Source organism: Setaria viridis, chromosome 2 (assembly GCF_005286985.2).
Source record: "Setaria viridis chromosome 2, Setaria_viridis_v4.0, whole genome shotgun sequence".
Classification (NCBI taxonomy): domain Eukaryota; kingdom Viridiplantae; phylum Streptophyta; class Magnoliopsida; order Poales; family Poaceae; genus Setaria; species Setaria viridis.
Genome location: NC_048264.2, coordinates 45,962,108 through 45,982,347, shown reverse-complemented (window position 1 = coordinate 45,982,347; position 20,240 = coordinate 45,962,108). Strand labels below are relative to the sequence as shown.

The 20,240-nt window shown below is 41.8% G+C and overlaps 1 protein-coding gene across 3 annotated transcripts; it reads left to right on the top strand.

Annotated features, from left to right (window-relative positions):
- Window positions 1–4,278: 4,278 nt before the first annotated feature.
- Window positions 4,279–19,875, top strand: LOC117843736 (ferredoxin-dependent glutamate synthase, chloroplastic). Of its 3 annotated transcripts, XM_034724418.2 has the most exons (33): window positions 4,280–4,999; window positions 5,747–6,059; window positions 6,651–7,093; window positions 7,245–7,376; window positions 7,525–7,623; window positions 7,710–7,780; window positions 8,243–8,339; window positions 9,179–9,271; window positions 9,363–9,508; window positions 10,033–10,192; window positions 10,707–10,817; window positions 10,908–11,123; window positions 11,991–12,148; window positions 13,015–13,144; window positions 13,395–13,453; window positions 13,556–13,661; window positions 13,912–14,008; window positions 14,486–14,601; window positions 14,679–14,876; window positions 14,980–15,090; window positions 15,662–15,901; window positions 16,105–16,203; window positions 16,815–16,910; window positions 16,993–17,190; window positions 17,260–17,334; window positions 17,461–17,589; window positions 17,678–17,776; window positions 18,018–18,160; window positions 18,249–18,342; window positions 18,416–18,654; window positions 18,739–18,817; window positions 19,008–19,091; window positions 19,191–19,875. In XM_034724418.2, the coding sequence occupies exons 1-33, from the start codon at window positions 4,751–4,753 to the stop codon at window positions 19,356–19,358; spliced, it is 4,848 nt and encodes a 1,615-aa protein (XP_034580309.1). In that variant the 5' UTR covers window positions 4,280–4,750; the 3' UTR covers window positions 19,359–19,875. The 3 variants fall into 3 exon arrangements, with proteins under 3 accessions (XP_072147773.1, XP_034580309.1, XP_072147774.1); XM_072291672.1 differs by having other exon boundaries at window positions 4,279–4,999; window positions 16,993–17,334; XM_072291673.1 differs by lacking the exons at window positions 4,280–4,999; window positions 5,747–6,059; window positions 6,651–7,093 and adding an exon at window positions 7,095–7,116.
- Window positions 19,876–20,240: the final 365 nt, after the last annotated feature.

Here is a 20,240-nt window from a genome sequence, read left to right as displayed (position 1 = left end):
ATTTTTTAGACGACTTGATATCCCATAGTGCTGAAATTATTATAAATACACAATAGTTATAAATTAGTTGAGATTAAATAACTTATGATAGTGAATTAATAATTAATGGTACGGAGAACTGGGGAATTGGCAATTGAGTAGTGTACCTGGGTGCCGGCGCAGTCGAACGGGAACAGCCTGATCTCGTTTGACGTGGTTGAATAGGAACAACACGCGCATGAGTCACGACTCCGAAGGGGATCGCGTGCGCATGCGGCGGGAGTGCGGGCGCAGCACGCGTGCGGCGGCAGCCCTGGGCGGCGCTGCGGTACTCGAGTGTGACTTCGATATAATATTCCAATCACGTTTTAGCCTGGCAATCTAATCGTGTTGGCCGGTCCTGGCAATCTAATCATGTTGGCCTTTAGACCGGCCTAAACACACCTGACGTGCTAACACCTGACACCTGAGGTGGGGCTCCTGGGATTTGGGGGCCTAGGGCAGCCGTCCCCCTGCCCCCAGGGCTGGCCCTAGCCAGGACAGGGGAGACATGGGATGACGGCGGCTGGTGCGGGGGTGGGAGGCGCAGGAGCGACCGAAGGCACGTGGGATGGCTGGCGTAGGAGAGAGGGGGATAGGAGAGAAGAAAGAGAGAGAGGAGAGAGGAGGGATGACAAGTGGGCCCCGCCACCACATGGCGTTCACGTCAACAAAACCACTCACCAAAATCGCCCGATGGCCGAATATGAACGGTTTTAATAGTTGGGTGGCTAAAGATTTATAGTTTTATGGTTCGATGATCGAAATCAAACTGAGGTGATAGTTGAACGACGGCCGCGGCCAGGGCTTAGTTAAGAATAAGCACAATGACAAAGTGGCACAAGAATACAAGGCACTGGAAGAATAATTTGGGCGATCGAATCTTAATTAGAACGTCAAGGAAGAAGCTACTACTTTGCATCTTTGGTTATGAGGTCGCCGAGACTGAAATGAGCATCTACAAGTTCTCTTTGCTAGCTAGGTCGATAATGATACATGTTTGTTCGATAAAGCTAGGCCTACCATTCCATTATCATACAAAAAGGGGTTTGCCAGCCCATGACACATGCATATTTCCTTTTCGGCTCTTAAATCGGATCACCTGAAGCACGTATACCATTTTGCAGTGAGAAAGATACCCTCATATTCCCCAAAAAAGCGCAAGTCCCCTGGACGGTTTTTTTTTTTGATAAAAAGTCCCCTGGACGGTTTGATATACACAAGTCCCCTGGACGGTTTGATATACACTTTTGAGTAAAATTAGGTGTGTTTATAACCCTGATGAAAAATAGGAAAAGAAAGAATAATCCAGCAGCGTAGTCCACCGCAACACGAGAAGACGAATAAACGTGAGGAATAACCTTGAAAGAATCAACTTTTAAAATATAATTATAATCCACGAGCAACGCGAGAAGATAAACTCGTATGATCGGTCTTTTTTATTTTCTTATAGATGTGCTAGATAGACTGTCGATGTATATGAACCTTTTGGATTATCATCCTACTTGCCTCGTCCCTCCTTCCACCTTGACATCTTGCTATTTGCCGCCCACCGCTATTAGCCGTCTTTCTAGGGGTTGGTTCCCGTAACGATGGTCTTTTCTTTTTTAAGAGAGCCACTAATGAGGGCAAGTACATTGCTGCACGTCAGCGGTCTCATAGGTCGTCTCATGCAGTGCCACGTAGGATTTTTGATGATGCGGAGGAGAGAGAGCGAGGAGAGAGAAAGAGGTCATTGCTTCGCGAAACAACCACCTCATGAGCTAAATTGTAGGACTACGAGACAACTTAACAACCATTGTACGAGTTATTGTTGCCGTGCAACTCATAATATTTTATTTTTCTTATGCACAAATTAAGAAATTATATACCACTACCAGACAACTTACAGGACAACCCATTGGACAGGTTGCCTGTTGAATCATCTCAAGATTACGTGTCAATGCATGAGACCGTCTATTAGGCAAGTACATTGGTGTCGTCTAATAGACGGTTATAGGACAACCCATTGGACAGGTTGCCTGTTGAATCGTCTTAAGATTACGTGTCAATGCATGAGACTGTCTATTAGACGACACCAATGTACTTGCCCTGTGTCTAATAGACGGTCTCATGCATTGACACGTAATCTTGAGACGATTCAACAGGCAACCTGTCTAATGGGTTGTCCTATAAGTTGTCTGGTAGTGGTATATAATTCCTTAATTTGTGCATAAGAAAAATAAAATATTATGAGTTGCACGGCAACAATAACTCGTACAATGGTTGTTAAGTTGTCTCGTAGTCTTACAATTTAGCTCATGAGGTGGTTGTTTCGCGAAGCAATGACCTCTTTCTCTCTCATCGCTCTCTCTCCTCCACATCATCAAAAATCCTACGTGGCACTGCATGAGACGACCTATGAGACCGCTGACGTGTAGCAATGTACTTGCCCTAATGCACAGTAATTTTAAGTCAGACAACAACTCATGCATGTTTGAGTCTAGATTCACCCTTCTTTAAGTTTAACCATCGCATGAACTATAAACCTTTAGCCATTGTGAGTAATTAATAACGACGTAGCGATAGAGATTTCCAATTTCATGCAATCAAAGAGTAGGAAAACTGTCCCATCAATTTCCTTTGATCATACACCAGTGGAAATATCGTTTTTGTCCCGGATGGTAGGGAGCAAATCTGCTGAAAATCCATGCCCCCGGGTCACTCATCGAGACGAGAGGGTCTTTAGTCCCGGGTCACGCAGCCCCCATCCCCGTTAGTCCCGGTTGGTATTAGAAATTCCCGGGAGGCCCCCACACGCGCACGCAAGTCACAAGTCACGTGATTTTTCACGCGAAATATGCGCATGCGCGATGCGTGGGATTCGAACCCATGACCTCAAATCTCGCGCGTAGCTTCCTTACCATCCCACCTACACAGCACATCTGACTATATAGGGGATGGAATCCTTTTGTATTAACTCGTGGGGAACCCTTTAGTCTTGATTTGGTAACACAAACCGAGACTAAAGGGTCCGAGAGCTTTAGTTATTTTTCAACCACCCATGGGGGACCCTTTAGTCCCGGGTTGTCTTACCACCCGGGACTAAAGGGTCCCCCATGGGTGGTGGATTTTTTCACCCGGGACTAAAGGGTCTCACACGGGTGGTTGATATTTGACCAGGATTAAAGCACCTTTTGTCTAGGCCAACTTTAAACCAGGACAAAGGGACGTATGAAAGGTAAGTTCGTGATATATTCTTCTTGGGCGTGGCTTGGGGAAGCCTTGGGTTGGGAAAGGACTCCAGTTAGCTTGTGGGATTTCCTAGATAAATGTCTATCTCCGAGCTGCGATAGATAGAGGGGTGTTTGGACATCCTATGCTAAAGTTTAGCAACTGTCATATTGGATGTTTGAATGCTAATTAGGAGTATTAAATATAGGCTAATTACAAAACTAATTGCACAGATGGAGTCTAATTCGCGAGACGAATCTATTAAGCCTAATTAGTCCATGATTTGACAATTTAGTGCTACCGAAACCATTTGGTAATGATGGATTAATTTGGCTTAATAGATTCATCTCACAAATTAGCATAGAAGTTATGCAATTAGTTTTATAATTAGCTCATATTTAATCCTCCTAATTAGCATCCGAACGTCCGATATAACACTACTAAAGTTTAGCACGTAGTATCCAAACACCCAGAGTCTAAAACATTTCTCACTTGCAAATGTGATGTGGTCTCTCTGGACCACCCGCAACCAAAATGGCAATAGAGGGGGAGTTTCCACGAGCTCTAGCTGAAATACTCTTAAAAATTTATGTTTGTACGCAGAAATGGCGAGTGCGGCTGGAAGATGCACATCAAGAACACCCGATGGCCTGATGACCCAAGTGCGGGGGTGGACGGAAGACTTTTTGGAAAAGTTGAAGACCAGCCGCCTGAAGAATCTTTTATCTAACAATAGGACCGCTTCCTCTCATGTCGGAACTCAAATCGTTATTAGCTTTCTATAAAAGCAGGGTGAATCCTTTTTTTTAAAAAAATTTCCTCTCCTTTTCCTTTTTTTTGATAGCTACGGAGTACTGGAGTAGTAGTCGTACGCTAGTAGCCTCAATAATACACTGGGCCTAAGCAAAAAAACCCCAAAACCCCGGTCAAAATCCCAGCAGCCACCCACCTATGCTGCCCCGAGCCGGGCCCCACCAAAAAAGCCCAAAAGGCCTCCCCTTGCTTTAAAAACCACACAAACCCCAAGCGCGAGTCCACCGCCTCCCCCTTCCCGTTCATCCGCTCCATCCGGTTTGATCCCCTCCCCGGCGTGCTGTGCCTGTCCCCTTGCTGTGCGTCCCCCCGTGCGCCCGAGAGGCGGGGTGGCGAGCGGTAGCCGAAGGGAGCAAAGCCCTCCTCGTCGTCGCGTTGCTCGTCGTCTCGTTCACGTCTATAACTACTCCTCCTCCTCCGCTCCACTCCATCCTTCTCTCGCCCCCGCCCTATCCTGTTCGCTCCCATCCTCTCCACACGATCTCCTCCCTTGTCGGCTTCCGGGGCCGCGGCCACCACATCTACCGCCTCCCGTTCGCGCTATATCACACCGCCGCGGGCGACGCGTGGTGTGCGTTTGCCGGTCGGTAAAGTTTAGGGGGTGCTAGCGACTAGCGTTGTGCGGGGGGGCGCGCCGCCGGACCGGATCACGCTTCAACGTCGTCGCCCCGCAAGGGCCGCCGCCCGGGGCTAGGAGGCCAGGGCCATGGCCACGCTCCCGCGCGCGGCGCCGACCACGGCCGCCGCGCTCCTCCCGCTGCCCCGCGCCGCGCCGCCGCTGCTGCTCGCGGGGAGGGCCGCCGCCGCGCGCCGCTCCAGGCTGCGGGCGCGGGGCCCGTCCTCCGCGGCCGCGAGGCGGAGCTGGGTCGTTGCCTCATCCTCGTCCGCCCGCGCCGTGCTCGGCGGCGTCGCCCGGCGGGAGGCCTCACCCGCGCCGCAGAAGCCCACGCAGCAGGTACGGATGGATATGGACGACGATCGGGATCGGGTTTATTGCTCTCGTGACTCTCGTCGTTACTCGTGACGTGTGTGTGGGAGAGAGCAGAGAGGTACTGCGTGCGTGCTTTGGGGTTTTGTGGGTTCTGGATTGTTCCGTATTGTCTATGAAAATCATCGACGATTGACGTTTCGATGGCTTAAAATGTTCTGTCGGGTTTGGTTTTCATTTCCTTTGTTATAGTTGTACCATTGCCCGATTGTGCTGGGAGATTGGGGAAAGCAGGGACAGTAGCGCAGGCAGTTGACGAGTCCAATTTGTTATGCGGTATCCTGATTACCGCATTTGATAAGGTTATGTGTTGAAGCAGTGGTTGCTTGCAACTACAAGTTTTTTAATCGGTTGTTGATCGTCATGCACAGCAAATTGTCGCTTTTGATCTGTTCCTTTCATGGATGTTTTAAAAATACATAGTATAACAAGTGAACAAAGCATACCAAATGCAGGTTTTAATAAGCAATCGAGTGTTATTGGAAAGATAGGTGACAGCTGTGTTGGTAGGTACTAATCACGATCAAGTTTCTAGGAGTGTCAGTGCATCACATTGTGTAAAGCATAGGTGGAATATCTGTAATAGTGTACTGAATATGCCATGTCCCTTCTGGAATGTGTTGAGTAGGCTGCAACAACTGCGACATTGTAAATCAATCATTGTATTTAATGCTGGTTAACACCAGGAATTCCTTTTTCCTTTTCCTTTACCAGGCTGCGGATTTGAACGATATATTATCTGAACGTGGAGCTTGTGGTGTTGGGTTCGTCGCAAATTTGAAAAATGAGCCTTCGTTCAACATTGTTCGCGATGCTCTAATGGCTCTTGGGTGCATGGAGCACCGGGGTGGTTGTGGAGCAGACAATGACTCCGGTGATGGGTCAGGATTGATGAGTGGTATTCCATGGGACTTGTTTGATGACTGGGCCAACAAGCAAGGACTTGCTCCCTTTGACAGAAAAAGTACTGGTGTAGGCATGGTCTTCCTTCCACAAGATGAGAAGTCCATGGAAGAAGCCAAAGCTGGTAATGTCCTGATGCTTTACCACAATCTCGTTTTCTTAGATGTCATTTTCACCCTTCTTCTTGTAGATCTTTTCTAACTTTCTGTACAGTTTTTTTTCTCTATTTTAATATATTTAACACAGTAGGGGCCTCCTTTACCTCAAAAAAAACAATATGCTGCCCACACAGGGGACCTTTTTTCTTGTCTCCAAAGTGGATCATTTTCTATGTTTATTTGAATCAGAGATTTCTGCTTGGCAATCCCTGTCCTGTTGCTGCCTACTTCAATTGTTACATGGAATTTTCATGCTGCCATACTTAGCATGCCCACAAAATGTTGTTCCTTAAAAATTGAAACCGTTGGTTGGAATGTAGTTTCTGTGGCACATATTTTCCCTTGATACAAGGTTTAGAAAGCATGCAAGTTCAACAGCTGTAGCATACAAAAAGTTTAATTGGTGTTTCCAGTGTGCTAGTTTGCCGAGTGTGTTGACAGTGCTCTCTACCTTTCCTTTTGGAAAATATGGCTTAATTCTTTGTAGAACTACTTACCACAGTTGCTATTATTTCTTTTTCTGCATGATCTGAAAGTGGCACTTTATCATGTTACAGCAATTGAAAAGGTTTTCGCGGATGAGGGCCTTGAGGTTCTTGGCTGGAGAACTGTTCCTTTTAATGTATCAGTGGTTGGTCGTTATGCAAAAGAAACCATGCCTAATATACAACAAATATTTGTGAAAGTTGCAAAGGAAGATAATCCTGATGACATAGAGAGAGAACTATACATCTGCCGAAAGCTGATAGAGCGGGCTGCAAAATCTTCCAGTTGGGCAGATGAACTTTATTTCTGCTCTTTGTCAAGCAGAACAATTGTCTACAAAGGAATGCTTCGATCTGAGGTTCTTGGGCAGTTCTATTTGGACCTTCAGAATGAACTGTATAAATCTCCTTTTGCCATTTATCATCGAAGATACAGTACAAATACAAGTCCTAGATGGCCTCTTGCTCAACCTATGAGGTTACTTGGACACAACGGAGAGATTAACACAATACAGGTTTTCTTTAACATCCTCGAATGGTACCCGTGATTACTTTTTATTTGCCGTATCTTCTTTTTAGTTCCTTCCTACGTTGTTCCCAAATTTTTTGATACTCACTTTAAATGGTACCTCTGGCATTATTCACCGTGTTCTGTTTTCCTTGCAGGGAAACTTGAACTGGATGCGATCAAGGGAAGCCACAGTACAGTCTCCTGTGTGGCGAGGTCGTGAGCATGAAATTCGCCCATTTGGTGACCCTAGAGCATCTGATTCAGCAAATCTTGACAGTACTGCTGAAGTAAGAGGCCACACTCCTTTCACTGAAATTATATAACAAAGCCTGCATTCCACTCAGAGAAGCCTGCCTGCATTTTTCTTTTCCATTCCACTTCACCTCAAATTGTGCTGCTAATATTGTTAAACAATCTCATCCTTTCTTGCACCAGTTACTGCTAAGAAGTGGTAGAAGTCCTGCTGAAGCTCTTATGATTCTCGTACCTGAGGCATACAAGAACCATCCAACACTATTGATAAAATACCCAGAGGTATGGTTAAGGGCAGGCACAAAGTCCCTTTCGTATTAGCTTGCGCAAGCAATCATGTCCAATTGATTTGTGTTTTTTTTGTATAGGTAATTGACTTTTATGACTACTACAAAGGACAAATGGAGGCTTGGGATGGACCTGCTTTACTCCTATTTAGGTAAGATTATCTGTATGCCAGTATGGACTGCCCCTTCTTATGTTCTTTTGCTATTTGAGTATCTGATGTAAATCAATGTTTTTGTTATCCACTTCGGTTGAAGCCTTGTTGTGTTATTAGCAAATTTTACTTCTGTGCAGCTAAAAGCAGGGAATATAGCATAAATGGGTTCTTTAGAAGGTATTTTGAATGTAACTTCTGAAAGCTTCTAAGCTATGCTAGGACATGGAAGTTCCCAGTGTGCACAATATATAATAATAGATAACATAAGAATAGTCAAAGGGGAAAAAAACCATGAAAGGCATCATTGAACTGGTCTACAAAAGTTCCTTCGAATAAGAAATTTATAGACTATAGCGATACCTTTTCTTTGGGCTTCGTGTGCCGCCTTTCCAACTGAATAACGGCCTGCAACAGAGAGGTGGTGCTTATAGGTGTTTTATGTATTTTTTTTTTGTTCAGTGATGGAAGGACAGTAGGAGCAACTCTTGATAGGAATGGGCTCCGTCCAGCACGCTATTGGAGAACATCAGATGACTTCGTTTATGTTGCATCTGAGGTTGGTTCAAGCTATTTCTCTCTTCTGTACAAAATTATACGTTCAACATCAATGTTATCAGAGAGAATTGTCTCGCATCTAATAAAGTATCCATTTTGAAACCCTTGAATTGGAGCATTTGGTTTATCTGCCAGTAATTCATTGCAGATACACCGAAATCCTTCAATACCAAATCGCATAGTTCAGGTGTCACAAGCTAAACTAAATTTAACACTAAGTAAGTATTGTGTCCATCTGCAGAAGTGTAGGTCTGTCAGCTAGGCTAGGTGACTAGGTGAAAACAATGAAGTTAGTGATTTATTCCTATTTTAATGTAATGTGATGTGTGCCTGGTGTCAAACTTGGAAGATCTTGCATGGCTCTGTTCTTGCCTTTTTGGCTACACGTTTGTGTTGCATCCTAGATAATTAGCATTGGCTGAGTTTGGTGTAATGCATCAACTACCATTCAAGTTAGACGCTTCCACTTGGATGGAGCAGAGATTATTAATTTGTAATGTATGAAAACGTTTACTGGACTAACTTCTCAGCTCGCTCTCTTGTATGTATAACTTTGTAGTGAAATGCACAGTTCTTCAGTTGTAGTAGGGAGCAATGCATTAACAGGATGCCCCTTTTTTTCCCCCTGTTGTCTTAAATAAGCTGCCTTGCAGGTCACACCTTTTGACAATCTCCTGAGCAGTGGAAATTAATATGATTTGTTTTGTAATTATGACATGAAAGTATGTAGTTGATAAATTGAAATATTGAATTTTGATCACCTTCTCAAGTGTTATGTGAAATCTCAAATTTTCATTTTGGTTCGCACTCATGACTAATTTTGTCAATGGCGGCATACAGGTTGGTGTTATACCGATGGACGAGTCGAAGGTAGTAATGAAAGGAAGATTAGGCCCTGGAATGATGATAACTGTTGACCTACAGACTGGACAGGTTAGAATATGAACAAAAAATCTCTTCCCTTTCCTGCCTTTGACTGCTGCAGAATTTTCTATGTAGATTTTAAACCTCATGAATCATCCAGGTGCTTGAAAACACAGCAGTAAAGAAAAATGTAGCTTCATCAAATCCCTACGGAACTTGGTTGCAAGAACGCATGCGTTCAATAAAGCCTGTCAACTTCCTCTCCTCAACCATCATGGACAATGAGACTGTATTGAGACATCAACAGTAAGAATTCATCAAACTCTGTTCCTTTGATCCTGATTCTTGAACATCTCTTAAATTCTTTTCTTTTACTTGTTCGAGTAGTGTTTTTGTGTTCTCCACTAATTTAGTTGATTTTAAGTTAGTAACCCCGTGTACTGCTCCCTCCGTTCTAAAATATTTGTCCATAGCACACCAGGCGCATGGACCATAGACCAAGGAGTACTAGTTTCAAGAAGAAAACAATGTGAAATGACCGTCAATCCCCAATTAAATGTCATAATAGAATATTTTTTCTCCTATCGGAACATTTAATTACAGGTAGTAAATGGAAATATTGCAATAACTACACCCTTGATATCCTCAGTGGACAAACATTGTGGAACGTCCATGGACAAACAATGTGGAACGAAGGGAGTATCTAGCTATATTACTTTTAGATTAGAAGTTGCACGACAGACACATACCAAGGGTTGTAACAGTTAGAAACACTACATGGTTACTAGAGCTGAATGTTTAATTTAAACATATTTGGTTTTTTTTCCTAGGGCATTTGGCTATTCAAGTGAAGATGTGCAAATGGTGATTGAATCTATGGCTTCACAAGGAAAGGAACCAACATTTTGTATGGGCGATGACATTCCATTAGCTGTGTTGTCACAAAAGCCACACTTGTTATATGATTATTTCAAGCAGCGGTTTGCTCAGGTTAGTAAATCCTTAGTCTGAGCCCTTTCAAGTCTAAATAGACTGCTATATTCATTGAAATTCGTATCATGGTGCACTCAAGTAATAGCCTTCCCTGTTTCAGCATGACAGTAAATTATGAAATGATTTGGCAACCTATTTATCTATGGCAGGGTTGGTACTTGAGAAACTATATTTTTACCAGGCACAATAAACTGACGAATTCTAGTCCATGAGTCCATCTAAAATTTGGCCTTCTGTATTGTGAAATTTAATATTTCCAAACAAAAAATTCCACAAAAAGTAAATTGAGCTGCATGCCCTTTTGTTGGTATGGTAGCCTTGTAGGAAAAAATAGTGATTTATTTATTGTTATTTACATTTCATTGAGCATCAGGTCTCTTAACTTTTACTTGGTCACAGTGATGACATTTTTTTCCATGGAATTTGATCTCATCTACAAAAAGTTGCTATCAACATCAATGTCCTCTCAGCTTGTGCTTCTACTGGACACGATTTTCTTTTGCATTTCTAGGTTACAAATCCTGCAATTGATCCACTAAGAGAAGGCTTAGTTATGTCTCTTGAAGTTAATATCGGTAAAAGAGGCAACATCTTGGAGGTTGGACCTGAAAATGCTGATCAGGTGAGTTTGGTTAGTTTCAAATCAAGTATATGACTTGATGTTTATTATTATTTTTGGCTAATATCAAAACACCACCATTGACTTTTTCAGGTTGCCCTATCAAGCCCTGTGCTAAATGAAGGTGAACTAGAATCACTTTTGAAAGACTCAAAACTGAAGCCCAAAGTACTCTCAACGTACTTTGACATTCGTAAAGGTCTAGATGGTTCCCTTGATAGTACAATTAAGGCTCTTTGTGAGGAAGCGGATGCTGCTGTGCGGAGTGGTTGTCAACTTCTTGTGCTTTCTGACCGTTCTGAAGCACCTGTGAGTACTTTTCTTTTCAACTTGTTAGCACAGTACTTGAAAGCTGCTATCTTTTCAAATTATCGGGTGTCTCAGACTTCCTTTTCTTCCACATTTTTTTTACATATTCAAAATATGTTTCAAGTAGTTTTTCAGATTTTTATTCTAAAAATGTACCCGCAATCTAAATGCGTGTTAACATTCTTTTCTCGTTCACTTGTCTAATATGCATTGCAGCAGATTTTTTATTCACTGTTATAGTAGTAAAACATAAAATTTGGAACAAGAACTACAATCTTGCTGGCACGCTTGTTTTGTAGTTAACCATAGAAACAACATTAAAATAGATTGGATAATATAGTGCCACATATAGCTCCGCTTTCATACCACAATTTACTTGCATACAGATAAATAAGGAAGCTAATAGATTATGACTGTGCATCATTATGAGATGCTTAAAATCATTAATACTTCAGGATGTTGTTCTCTAGTGGGCACATATCAGACTAACTATTCTTATTACGAACACTGGACACATCCTGTTCACCTTAAATTGGCCCTTTGCTAATTTAAAAGCGCCATTAAAAGATTCAACCACCTCTTTGAATAATTTATTGTATCTTGTCAACATTGGCTTGCTATGATTTTCCCTGCCAAAACTAGCATCGGCTTTACATTATGCATGATTCGAACCTACAGATGCTTGAAAAGCTTCATAGTGCTAGGTAATTCACTTTAAATGTTTCGTTTACTTGTATAAAAATGAGAAGCTTTGCTTTTGATTTAAATTATTATCGCTATTTATGTTTTTGCAACAATCACTTGAATGACAGATTATCCATTTTTCATTACACTACCTAGATCATAATCTATTATTGGATGATGTAGGAACCAACTCGGCCTGCAATACCAATTCTTCTGGCTGTTGGTGCCATCCACCAGCATTTGATTCAGAATGGACTTCGTATGTCTGCTTCTATTGTTGCTGATACTGCTCAGTGTTTCAGCACGCATCACTTTGCGTGTCTGATCGGATATGGTGCTAGGTAAGAGTTTGTTGCTAACAATAGATTTCTGTCAAGAATAGGTACTCCCTCCGTCCATAATTGTATAGCCCGTTTGGTCTTCATGTAGATTAAGAAGACTTTCAACTGATTAAATTACCTCTAATTACTTGTCTTTAAAGCCTATATTCAATGCATGCATGCAACCAATGCAATTAGAAGGTGTATATTGATTGGGGTATATAGGGAACAGCATTTGCATTGAATATGAAATAGGTGTTAACATTTGTGGACAAGACCATTAAAAACATTCCTTCCATTTGCTGGCGGAGGGAGTAGTCATCACATTTGCAGTTTGCTTAACTTCACAGCCTCATCGTGCATAAAAGCATGTGCACATTCCCAACATGTGCACAAGCGAGGGCGTTTCCTATCACATGTCTTTCAATATTTATCTTTGAAAGCACTTGCATGTGTGTAAAACGTGGTACTAGGATTTGAACTCTAGTGGGAGTTACTCCCATGACTATCACCAGACCATGACTTAAAACCATGGTTCGTATGACACATAGTCGAAGACCATCTGAACAATTCTACTGTTGGATATGACCAAATATTAAGGAAACTACCAATAGACAATGCTGATATGGGAGTTGGACCCTCTGAAAGCTAGAAATTCACTAGTTTCACTAAATGTGTTTTTGGCCTTTCATGAACTTAAAATCAGATCAAAATACTATATTTTGTGTACTTATAAAAATAAGTGTAGTTTTGTTTTCTGTTGAACTGGCATACATAGATTGTAGTATTCATATGTGTGCTTCCTCATGAATTGTACAGTGTTGAAATAGCCATTTTTTGTGTATCTTATTAAATTTACCAATATTCCTTCTTCTACTGTGCATCAGTGCTGTGTGTCCTTATCTGGCACTAGAAACATGCCGGCAATGGAGGCTGAGCAACAAAACTGTTAATTTGATGCGGAATGGGAAGATGCCAACGGTGACTATTGAGCAGGCACAAAGAAACTTTATCAAGGTATGCTTTTTTAGCTATTAACTTGTTTGTTGATTGTTGTCCTTTTGCCCCTAATCATCTGAACATAGTTGAATCCAGTATGAGAGGCCTTAGGTCCATCTTCCCATGTTAAGTCCCTGTTGTCATTCTCTGTTTTTTATGAGTTATCTAAATCTTGCCTGTTCTAGTTAACACTTAAAGAGTGTGATCTATTTCATTTACTTCAATGGTACTTTTTTTTGTTAACGTGTTCAATTGATGCACTTTCCAGGCTGTAAAATCTGGCCTGCTCAAGATACTTTCAAAAATGGGTATCTCACTGCTATCAAGGTTTGTTTATCTTTGCCATCCAATCAACAGGGCTATACTGCCTATATTATTAAGTGTGAACTGCTAGTGCAATTGTTTGACCCATATACATTGTTTGGATAGCTATTGTGGAGCTCAGATCTTTGAAATTTATGGTCTTGGTCAAGAAGTCGTCGATCTTGCCTTCTGTGGAAGTGTATCCAAAATTGGAGGGCTCACACTTGATGAGGTAATTAAACTCTTATCATAGCTATATACAATTTTTCAGTATGCTGCATCAATTACTTTCAACACTGTAAAATTGTACAGAATTCTGATCTGTACATTTTTCGCTTTTCTTCCTTTTTTTATTGTCCTGGCATAATGTTTAGAAGGCCTCTTTTTGTTTTTTTAAGTCTTCCTGTAGTCCGTTAACATTTATCTCTTTTGTGGCTTTACTTACTAACACTTCTCCAACACTACTACTTATCCTTGTAAAGCTGGGTAGAGAAACCTTATCATTCTGGGTGAAGGCATTCTCAGAAGATACCGCGAAGAGACTAGAAAACTTTGGATTTATCCAATCCAGACCTGGAGGTAGTATCTATCCTTTGGTGAAACATGCTATTTTTATGTTTTGGATGCATGTATTTCTCGCACTCTCTTATAATATTATATATTTTAGTCATAAAGTCGTTATTCCATGGTCTGGGATCTGGTTTTTGGTGTGGGCATTATATGCTATAACACATACTATGACATCCCTAGTCTGTGATCTAAAGTTTCTTTTAGCTTTGCTAGAGATTTATCAATACAGAAGTGTCATCGTGAATCCTCCTGTCATGTAGCATGATAATCTTAAGCTGTCCTCCAGCACATCTATTTTACGTCAAAGGTCTTACCTGTAGTAAATGCCTAGAATAGACTGCATAGCTACATCCATCTTATTCTAGATTTAATGCCATTTTCCATCTTTCCCTAAACATACCCTTTTGTAGTTGCTGCATGAAGTAATTGTGTTTTTTCCTTAGTACAGAATAGTCCTGATTATGATGTGTTGTCCCTTTTGAATAGGGGAATACCATGCAAATAATCCTGAGATGTCAAAGCTGCTGCACAAAGCAATTCGTGAAAAAAGTGATAATGCGTACACTGTCTACCAACAACACCTTGCAAGCCGTCCTGTCAATGTAAGTGGTGATCCTTCAGGTTGCCAACCTATTCTTTTTCTGTCACTGCAAAGCTCATGATATCTTTTATACTGTAGGTCCTTCGAGATCTTCTTGAATTGAAGAGTGATCGTGCACCTATTCCTATTGGTAAAGTTGAGCCTGCAACCTCCATTGTTGAACGTTTTTGTACAGGTGGAATGTCCCTAGGAGCCATTTCAAGAGAAACACATGAAGCTATTGCAATTGCGATGAATAGGATAGGTGGAAAATCTAACTCAGGAGAAGGTGGTGAGGTGGGTCAGATAACTTTTCTTTACAACATAGTTCATTAGTTATGTCAGACTTCTCAAGCGGAAACTGCGTTATAGAGTCGCTTATGGACTTCTCATTTTGCAGGACCCTATCCGTTGGAATCCTCTCACAGATGTGGTAGATGGATATTCCTCGACACTTCCGCATCTCAAAGGTCTTCAGAACGGTGACACCGCCACAAGTGCCATCAAGCAGGTGGAGCATCAGAGTTCATTTCATTTCTCTCATGTTATCCACTTCATTGATGCTGTCTGCTTTATTTTTGTCACCATACGTGGGATATTATGCAATTAATTAATGCAAATATTACCATGTCAATGTCTGTGTTGGGAGAGTATGCACTGTTGGATATGTGCATTTCCCCTAAAATGAGGGGACTGACCTTCTTCTGCAATAGAAAATCACCTACTAGTTCTCAGAGAAGGGATCCAGTCATCTGGAGACCTGTCTAGATTTTCCTGAACTCTGGAGATATGCAGGGGCCCCTGGGCCAGATGTTAGTAAGACACTAAGTGGTAGACTGGCAGTTCTCAAAAGTCAAAACACAACTTCGCAGTAGCATGTATCCATTTTTATGTTATAAATAAGGTAGCATGTGTCTAACACAAAGAACTACAAGAATGTTTAAGTAATTCGTTAGTTCTGTAGAACCTAGCAATGCAGAGTTCCCTATGCCTTTTTTTCCCTTAATTACAGGAGTATTATGTGTTCTTTCTAGCAGATTAAATATTTGGGTTAATTTTTCATTAGTACTTTCCTTCTACAGGTTGCATCTGGGCGTTTTGGAGTTACACCTACATTTTTAGTAAACGCTGAGCAAATTGAGATAAAGATTGCGCAAGGTGCAAAGCCTGGTGAAGGTGGTCAACTTCCTGGGAAAAAAGTCAGCGCATACATTGCTCGCCTAAGGAATTCCAAACCTGGAGTTCCTCTTATATCTCCACCTCCACACCATGACATCTATTCCATCGAGGATCTTGCACAGTTGATTTATGACCTCCATCAGGTTTGTCTTCTGCCGCTATTGGTAGAATGTCAATTAGTAATTTTGGTACTATAGGAGAACTACAGTAACTTCAAAATGCTAGTTTTCTGTGACTCACAAGAATTGGGTCTCTTATCGGTGCTATGTCAACTGCTTATGCTGTTAAGTTTGTGGTTTCTTGTTCTTTGTACTAATGAAGATGTGCAATAAATCTGGCTGAACAGATCAATCCTAAAGCCAAGGTGTCCGTAAAGCTTGTAGCAGAAGCTGGAATTGGCACTGTAGCTTCTGGAGTTTCAAAGGCAAATGCAGACATAATTCAGGTTAGTTAATTTTCTTTTTAAATAATTCATTGATTTAACTTATGCTTTCATTGTGCAAAAAAATTCACATTAATTGTATGCGGTTTCTGTATACATCTTAATATCTAAACTTCAATAAGGGGTGTTGACCCTTGTGAGGTTGCATATGTTTATTTCTATTTCATTCGACTGGCATTTTCTGTCTGACTTTCCCAACTATGGAGCTTCTTTTTTAGTATGTATTTGCACACCTAATTTTCACTTCTTGTGATATTAATTATCTCGTACTAGTTAACAAAGATGACCATATAAAATTGTGCTATGAATTGGAACATGTTCCATGACGGCACCAGTTATTTACTATGCCTCTGGAAAATCTCTGCAATGCTGGACAAGATATTCTTGTCCAGAAATTTGATATGCTATGTCACATCATGCCGAGATGCTGAACTAGCATAATGATTGGATGAATGCAGTCACGCCTGTCTTCTATTCCAAATTCAACAGATTATACTATGAGCTCTTGTTCAATCAGTTGCACATGAGTTGTCCCAAACCGTACTGTAATTGGGTGAATTAGAGATTTACTGTGTACTTATTTTTGTTGTCCTCATAAATGTTCTATTACACAGATATCAGGTCATGATGGTGGTACTGGAGCTAGCCCAATCAGCTCAATCAAACACGCTGGGGGTCCTTGGGAACTTGGTCTTACAGAAACGAATCAGGTTTCCTACATTTAATTGTTTGTTGTAATCATTTTTTTCTAACAAATAACTCTGTTTTCTAATACTAATTAGCTTCCTCCAGACACTCATACAAAATGGATTGAGAGAGAGGGTGGTACTTAGGGTGGACGGTGGATTCAGGAGTGGTCAAGATGTTCTTATGGCTGCTGCCATGGGTGCTGATGAATATGGTTTTGGTTCTGTAGCTATGATAGCTACTGGATGTGTCATGGCACGCATTTGCCACACAAACAATTGCCCAGTTGGAGTTGCTAGTCAGGTAGTAGCAACACAAATTAATTTGGCCTTCCTCTTATTGGACTGTCTCTTATATACAATGCCCTTGCAGAGAGAAGAGCTTCGTGCCAGGTTTCCTGGTGTTCCTGGTGATCTTGTTAACTACTTCCTCTTTGTTGCAGAGGAGGTATGCCATGATTCTCATTATCAATGCTGTTCATGTTAGCCTTGTTCCTTAATTGATTTATGCAATGCCTGAGTATTTATTTTTGGGATAATTGCAACTTCTATCTTAAATGGTTAATCTGTTTAGGTACGAGCTGCATTAGCCCAGTTGGGTTATGAGAAGCTGGATGATATCATCGGGCGAACAGATTTGCTTAAACCAAAGCATGTCTCTTTGGTGAAAACACAGCACATTGATCTTGGATACCTCTTATCTGTATGTGGTTCAGACATTATTATTTGAACTTTGAGGTATTGGCTTCTTTTCAATATGCTTTCTGTATTAATTAATGGTTGTGCATCAGAATGCTGGATTGCCTGAATGGAGCAGCTCCAAGATTAGGAGCCAGGACGTCCACACTAATGGCCCTGTTCTTGATGAGACGATCCTTGCCGATCCAGAGGTAATGTTTTCGACAAGTTGTTTTTAGTTGCATGGACTAACTTAACTAATGGTTGGTCCAATAGAGCTGATTTGCCAGCATTACCATCAAAGCAATACCTGACTAGTCATTCTGTCATCTTAGAACTAGAACTGTACATTTTTTATCTATGCAGAGTCTTGTCTAAAATGAAGTGTAACGGTTGCTGGAACCCAAGTCTTATCTGCATGGTGAAAAATTATTTACATTATCTAATTTGCAGATAGCTGATGCGATTGAGAATGAGAAAGAGGTTTCCAAGACGTTTCAAATTTATAATGTTGATAGAGCTGTATGCGCAAGAGTAGCGGGTGTGATTGCCAAGAAGTATGGAGACACGGGCTTTGCAGGGCAGCTCAACATCACGTATGTTCCATATGTTTCATTTTGCATTTGTTTTAATCTTCCTTTTAAATTGTGGAAAGGGAGGAACTTAATTGATTTTATATTTCAGGTTCAATGGAAGTGCAGGACAGTCTTTTGGTTGTTTTCTGACTCCTGGAATGAACGTCCGGCTAGTTGGAGAGGCCAACGATTATGTGGGAAAGGTAGTAAATATTCAACCCTCGAAAATCTTGCCGGATCAGCTGTTTGAAACTAACCCTCTTTGATATTTTTCAGGGTATGGCTGGTGGAGAACTGGTGGTGGTTCCTGTAGATAAAACAGGATTTGTTCCTGAGGATGCTACAATAGTTGGAAACACTTGTTTGTATGGAGCAACAGGTGGTCGAGTGTTTGTGAGAGGCAAGGCAGGAGAGAGATTTGCAGTTAGGAACTCTCTAGGCCAAGCAGTGGTTGAGGGCACTGGAGATCACTGCTTGGAGTACATGACTGGTGGTTGTGTAGTTGTACTTGGCAAGTAAGTAGAACCTACAGAGTTCTCTTTTGGCAATTGCCTCCTTTTCCATAAATCCTTAAGACATGCATATTTATTCATATACAGGGTTGGGAGGAACGTTGCAGCTGGAATGACTGGTGGCCTTGCCTACATTCTGGATGAGGATGATACACTTGTCCCAAAGGTTTGCAAGCTTCGAGCTTTTGATTTACATTTTGTGTAGCATGTCACTGGGGCTTTGGCTGTTTAATTCTACACCAACTGGCATGGTTACTATGAAAATTCATGGCATAACCACAAGAAGTGATAGCCAAAGAGTTATTCCTCTGCATAATTTACTTCTCAATGGTTATAACTTGCTATTGTTTTAATAGGTTAACAAGGAAATCGTCAAGATGCAGAGAGTGAATGCTCCGGCTGGGCAGATGCAGCTGAAGGGCTTGATCGAGGCTTATGTTGTATGTGAATCGCGCTCTGTTATGAGAAACAAGTGTTATAAGTTGTGTGTATCAAATGTTGGCCATCGCCTAATTTTGCTACCTTTTGTCATTTTAAAGGAAAAAACGGGCAGCGAGAAGGGCGCCGCAGTTTTGAGGGAATGGGAGGCATATTTGCCGCTCTTCTGGCAACTGGTACCGCCCAGCGAAGAAGACTCGCCTGAGGCTTGCGCAGAGTTCGAGAGAGTACTTGCCAAGCAAGCAACCACACAACTGTCTGCGACGTGATGAAATCAGACAGCTGGAACGTGTTCTCTATCTCTGATTCTCCTTGCAAAGTGATGATCTTCTGACCGTATCAAGAAAGACGTAACCGGCATATCTGAAGCACTGAAGTGCTGTCCTGGAGATAGCAATTTTGTGGAGGCTCAGCCCAGGTCATCTTTTGGAGCTGAGCTCGCATTTTGTGGAGGCTCAGCCCAGGCCATCTTTTGGAGCTGAGCTCGCAGAACCATCGAGGGTTCTTCTCAACGCTCTCTCGACGCTCTTGCACCCCTGTAAATTGGTTTGCTGACGCTAGGTTGCAAAGGCCCTCGTCCCTCGTTGAACTGCGTTCCTGTACATGATTCTTGGCTCTTGTCCTGTGTAATTATGTCTTGGCTAGCTCGTAAATTTATACGCGTCCAATGGTGGCATGCAAGTCGCGTGGTCGATAGTACAGCACGCAATAAATTGTACTGTCAAGTTGGATTTCAAAGCTTGTTTCATGAACGAGCGAACGAACGAACTCTTGCTTGTGGCTTCATGCACATGGTGTGATCGTTGTGAAGGCTGGAATCCGATGTTTCTTTTTGCAGAAGCTGGAATCCAACGGCTTCAAAGGTTGTAGCTGGAATCCGATAATATATATCTGACGAGAATTCCGTGATGTGCCGCTGAAGAAATGTGGAGCGTGGGCCAGGGAACAAAACGATCCACGTATTTGCTATCCTGCGTGCCACTCGCACATGCTATTGCAGGTGGCTTTTATTTCCTTTATTTATATATGTTCCCATGCTGACACCTGACGTGAATATTTGTTTGTATTCCAATTTTTATCGGATTTTTTTTCGAAATGGCAACACTTTCTGGATTTTTTTTTTCGAAATGTCCCATTCCTCCAGTCACCGA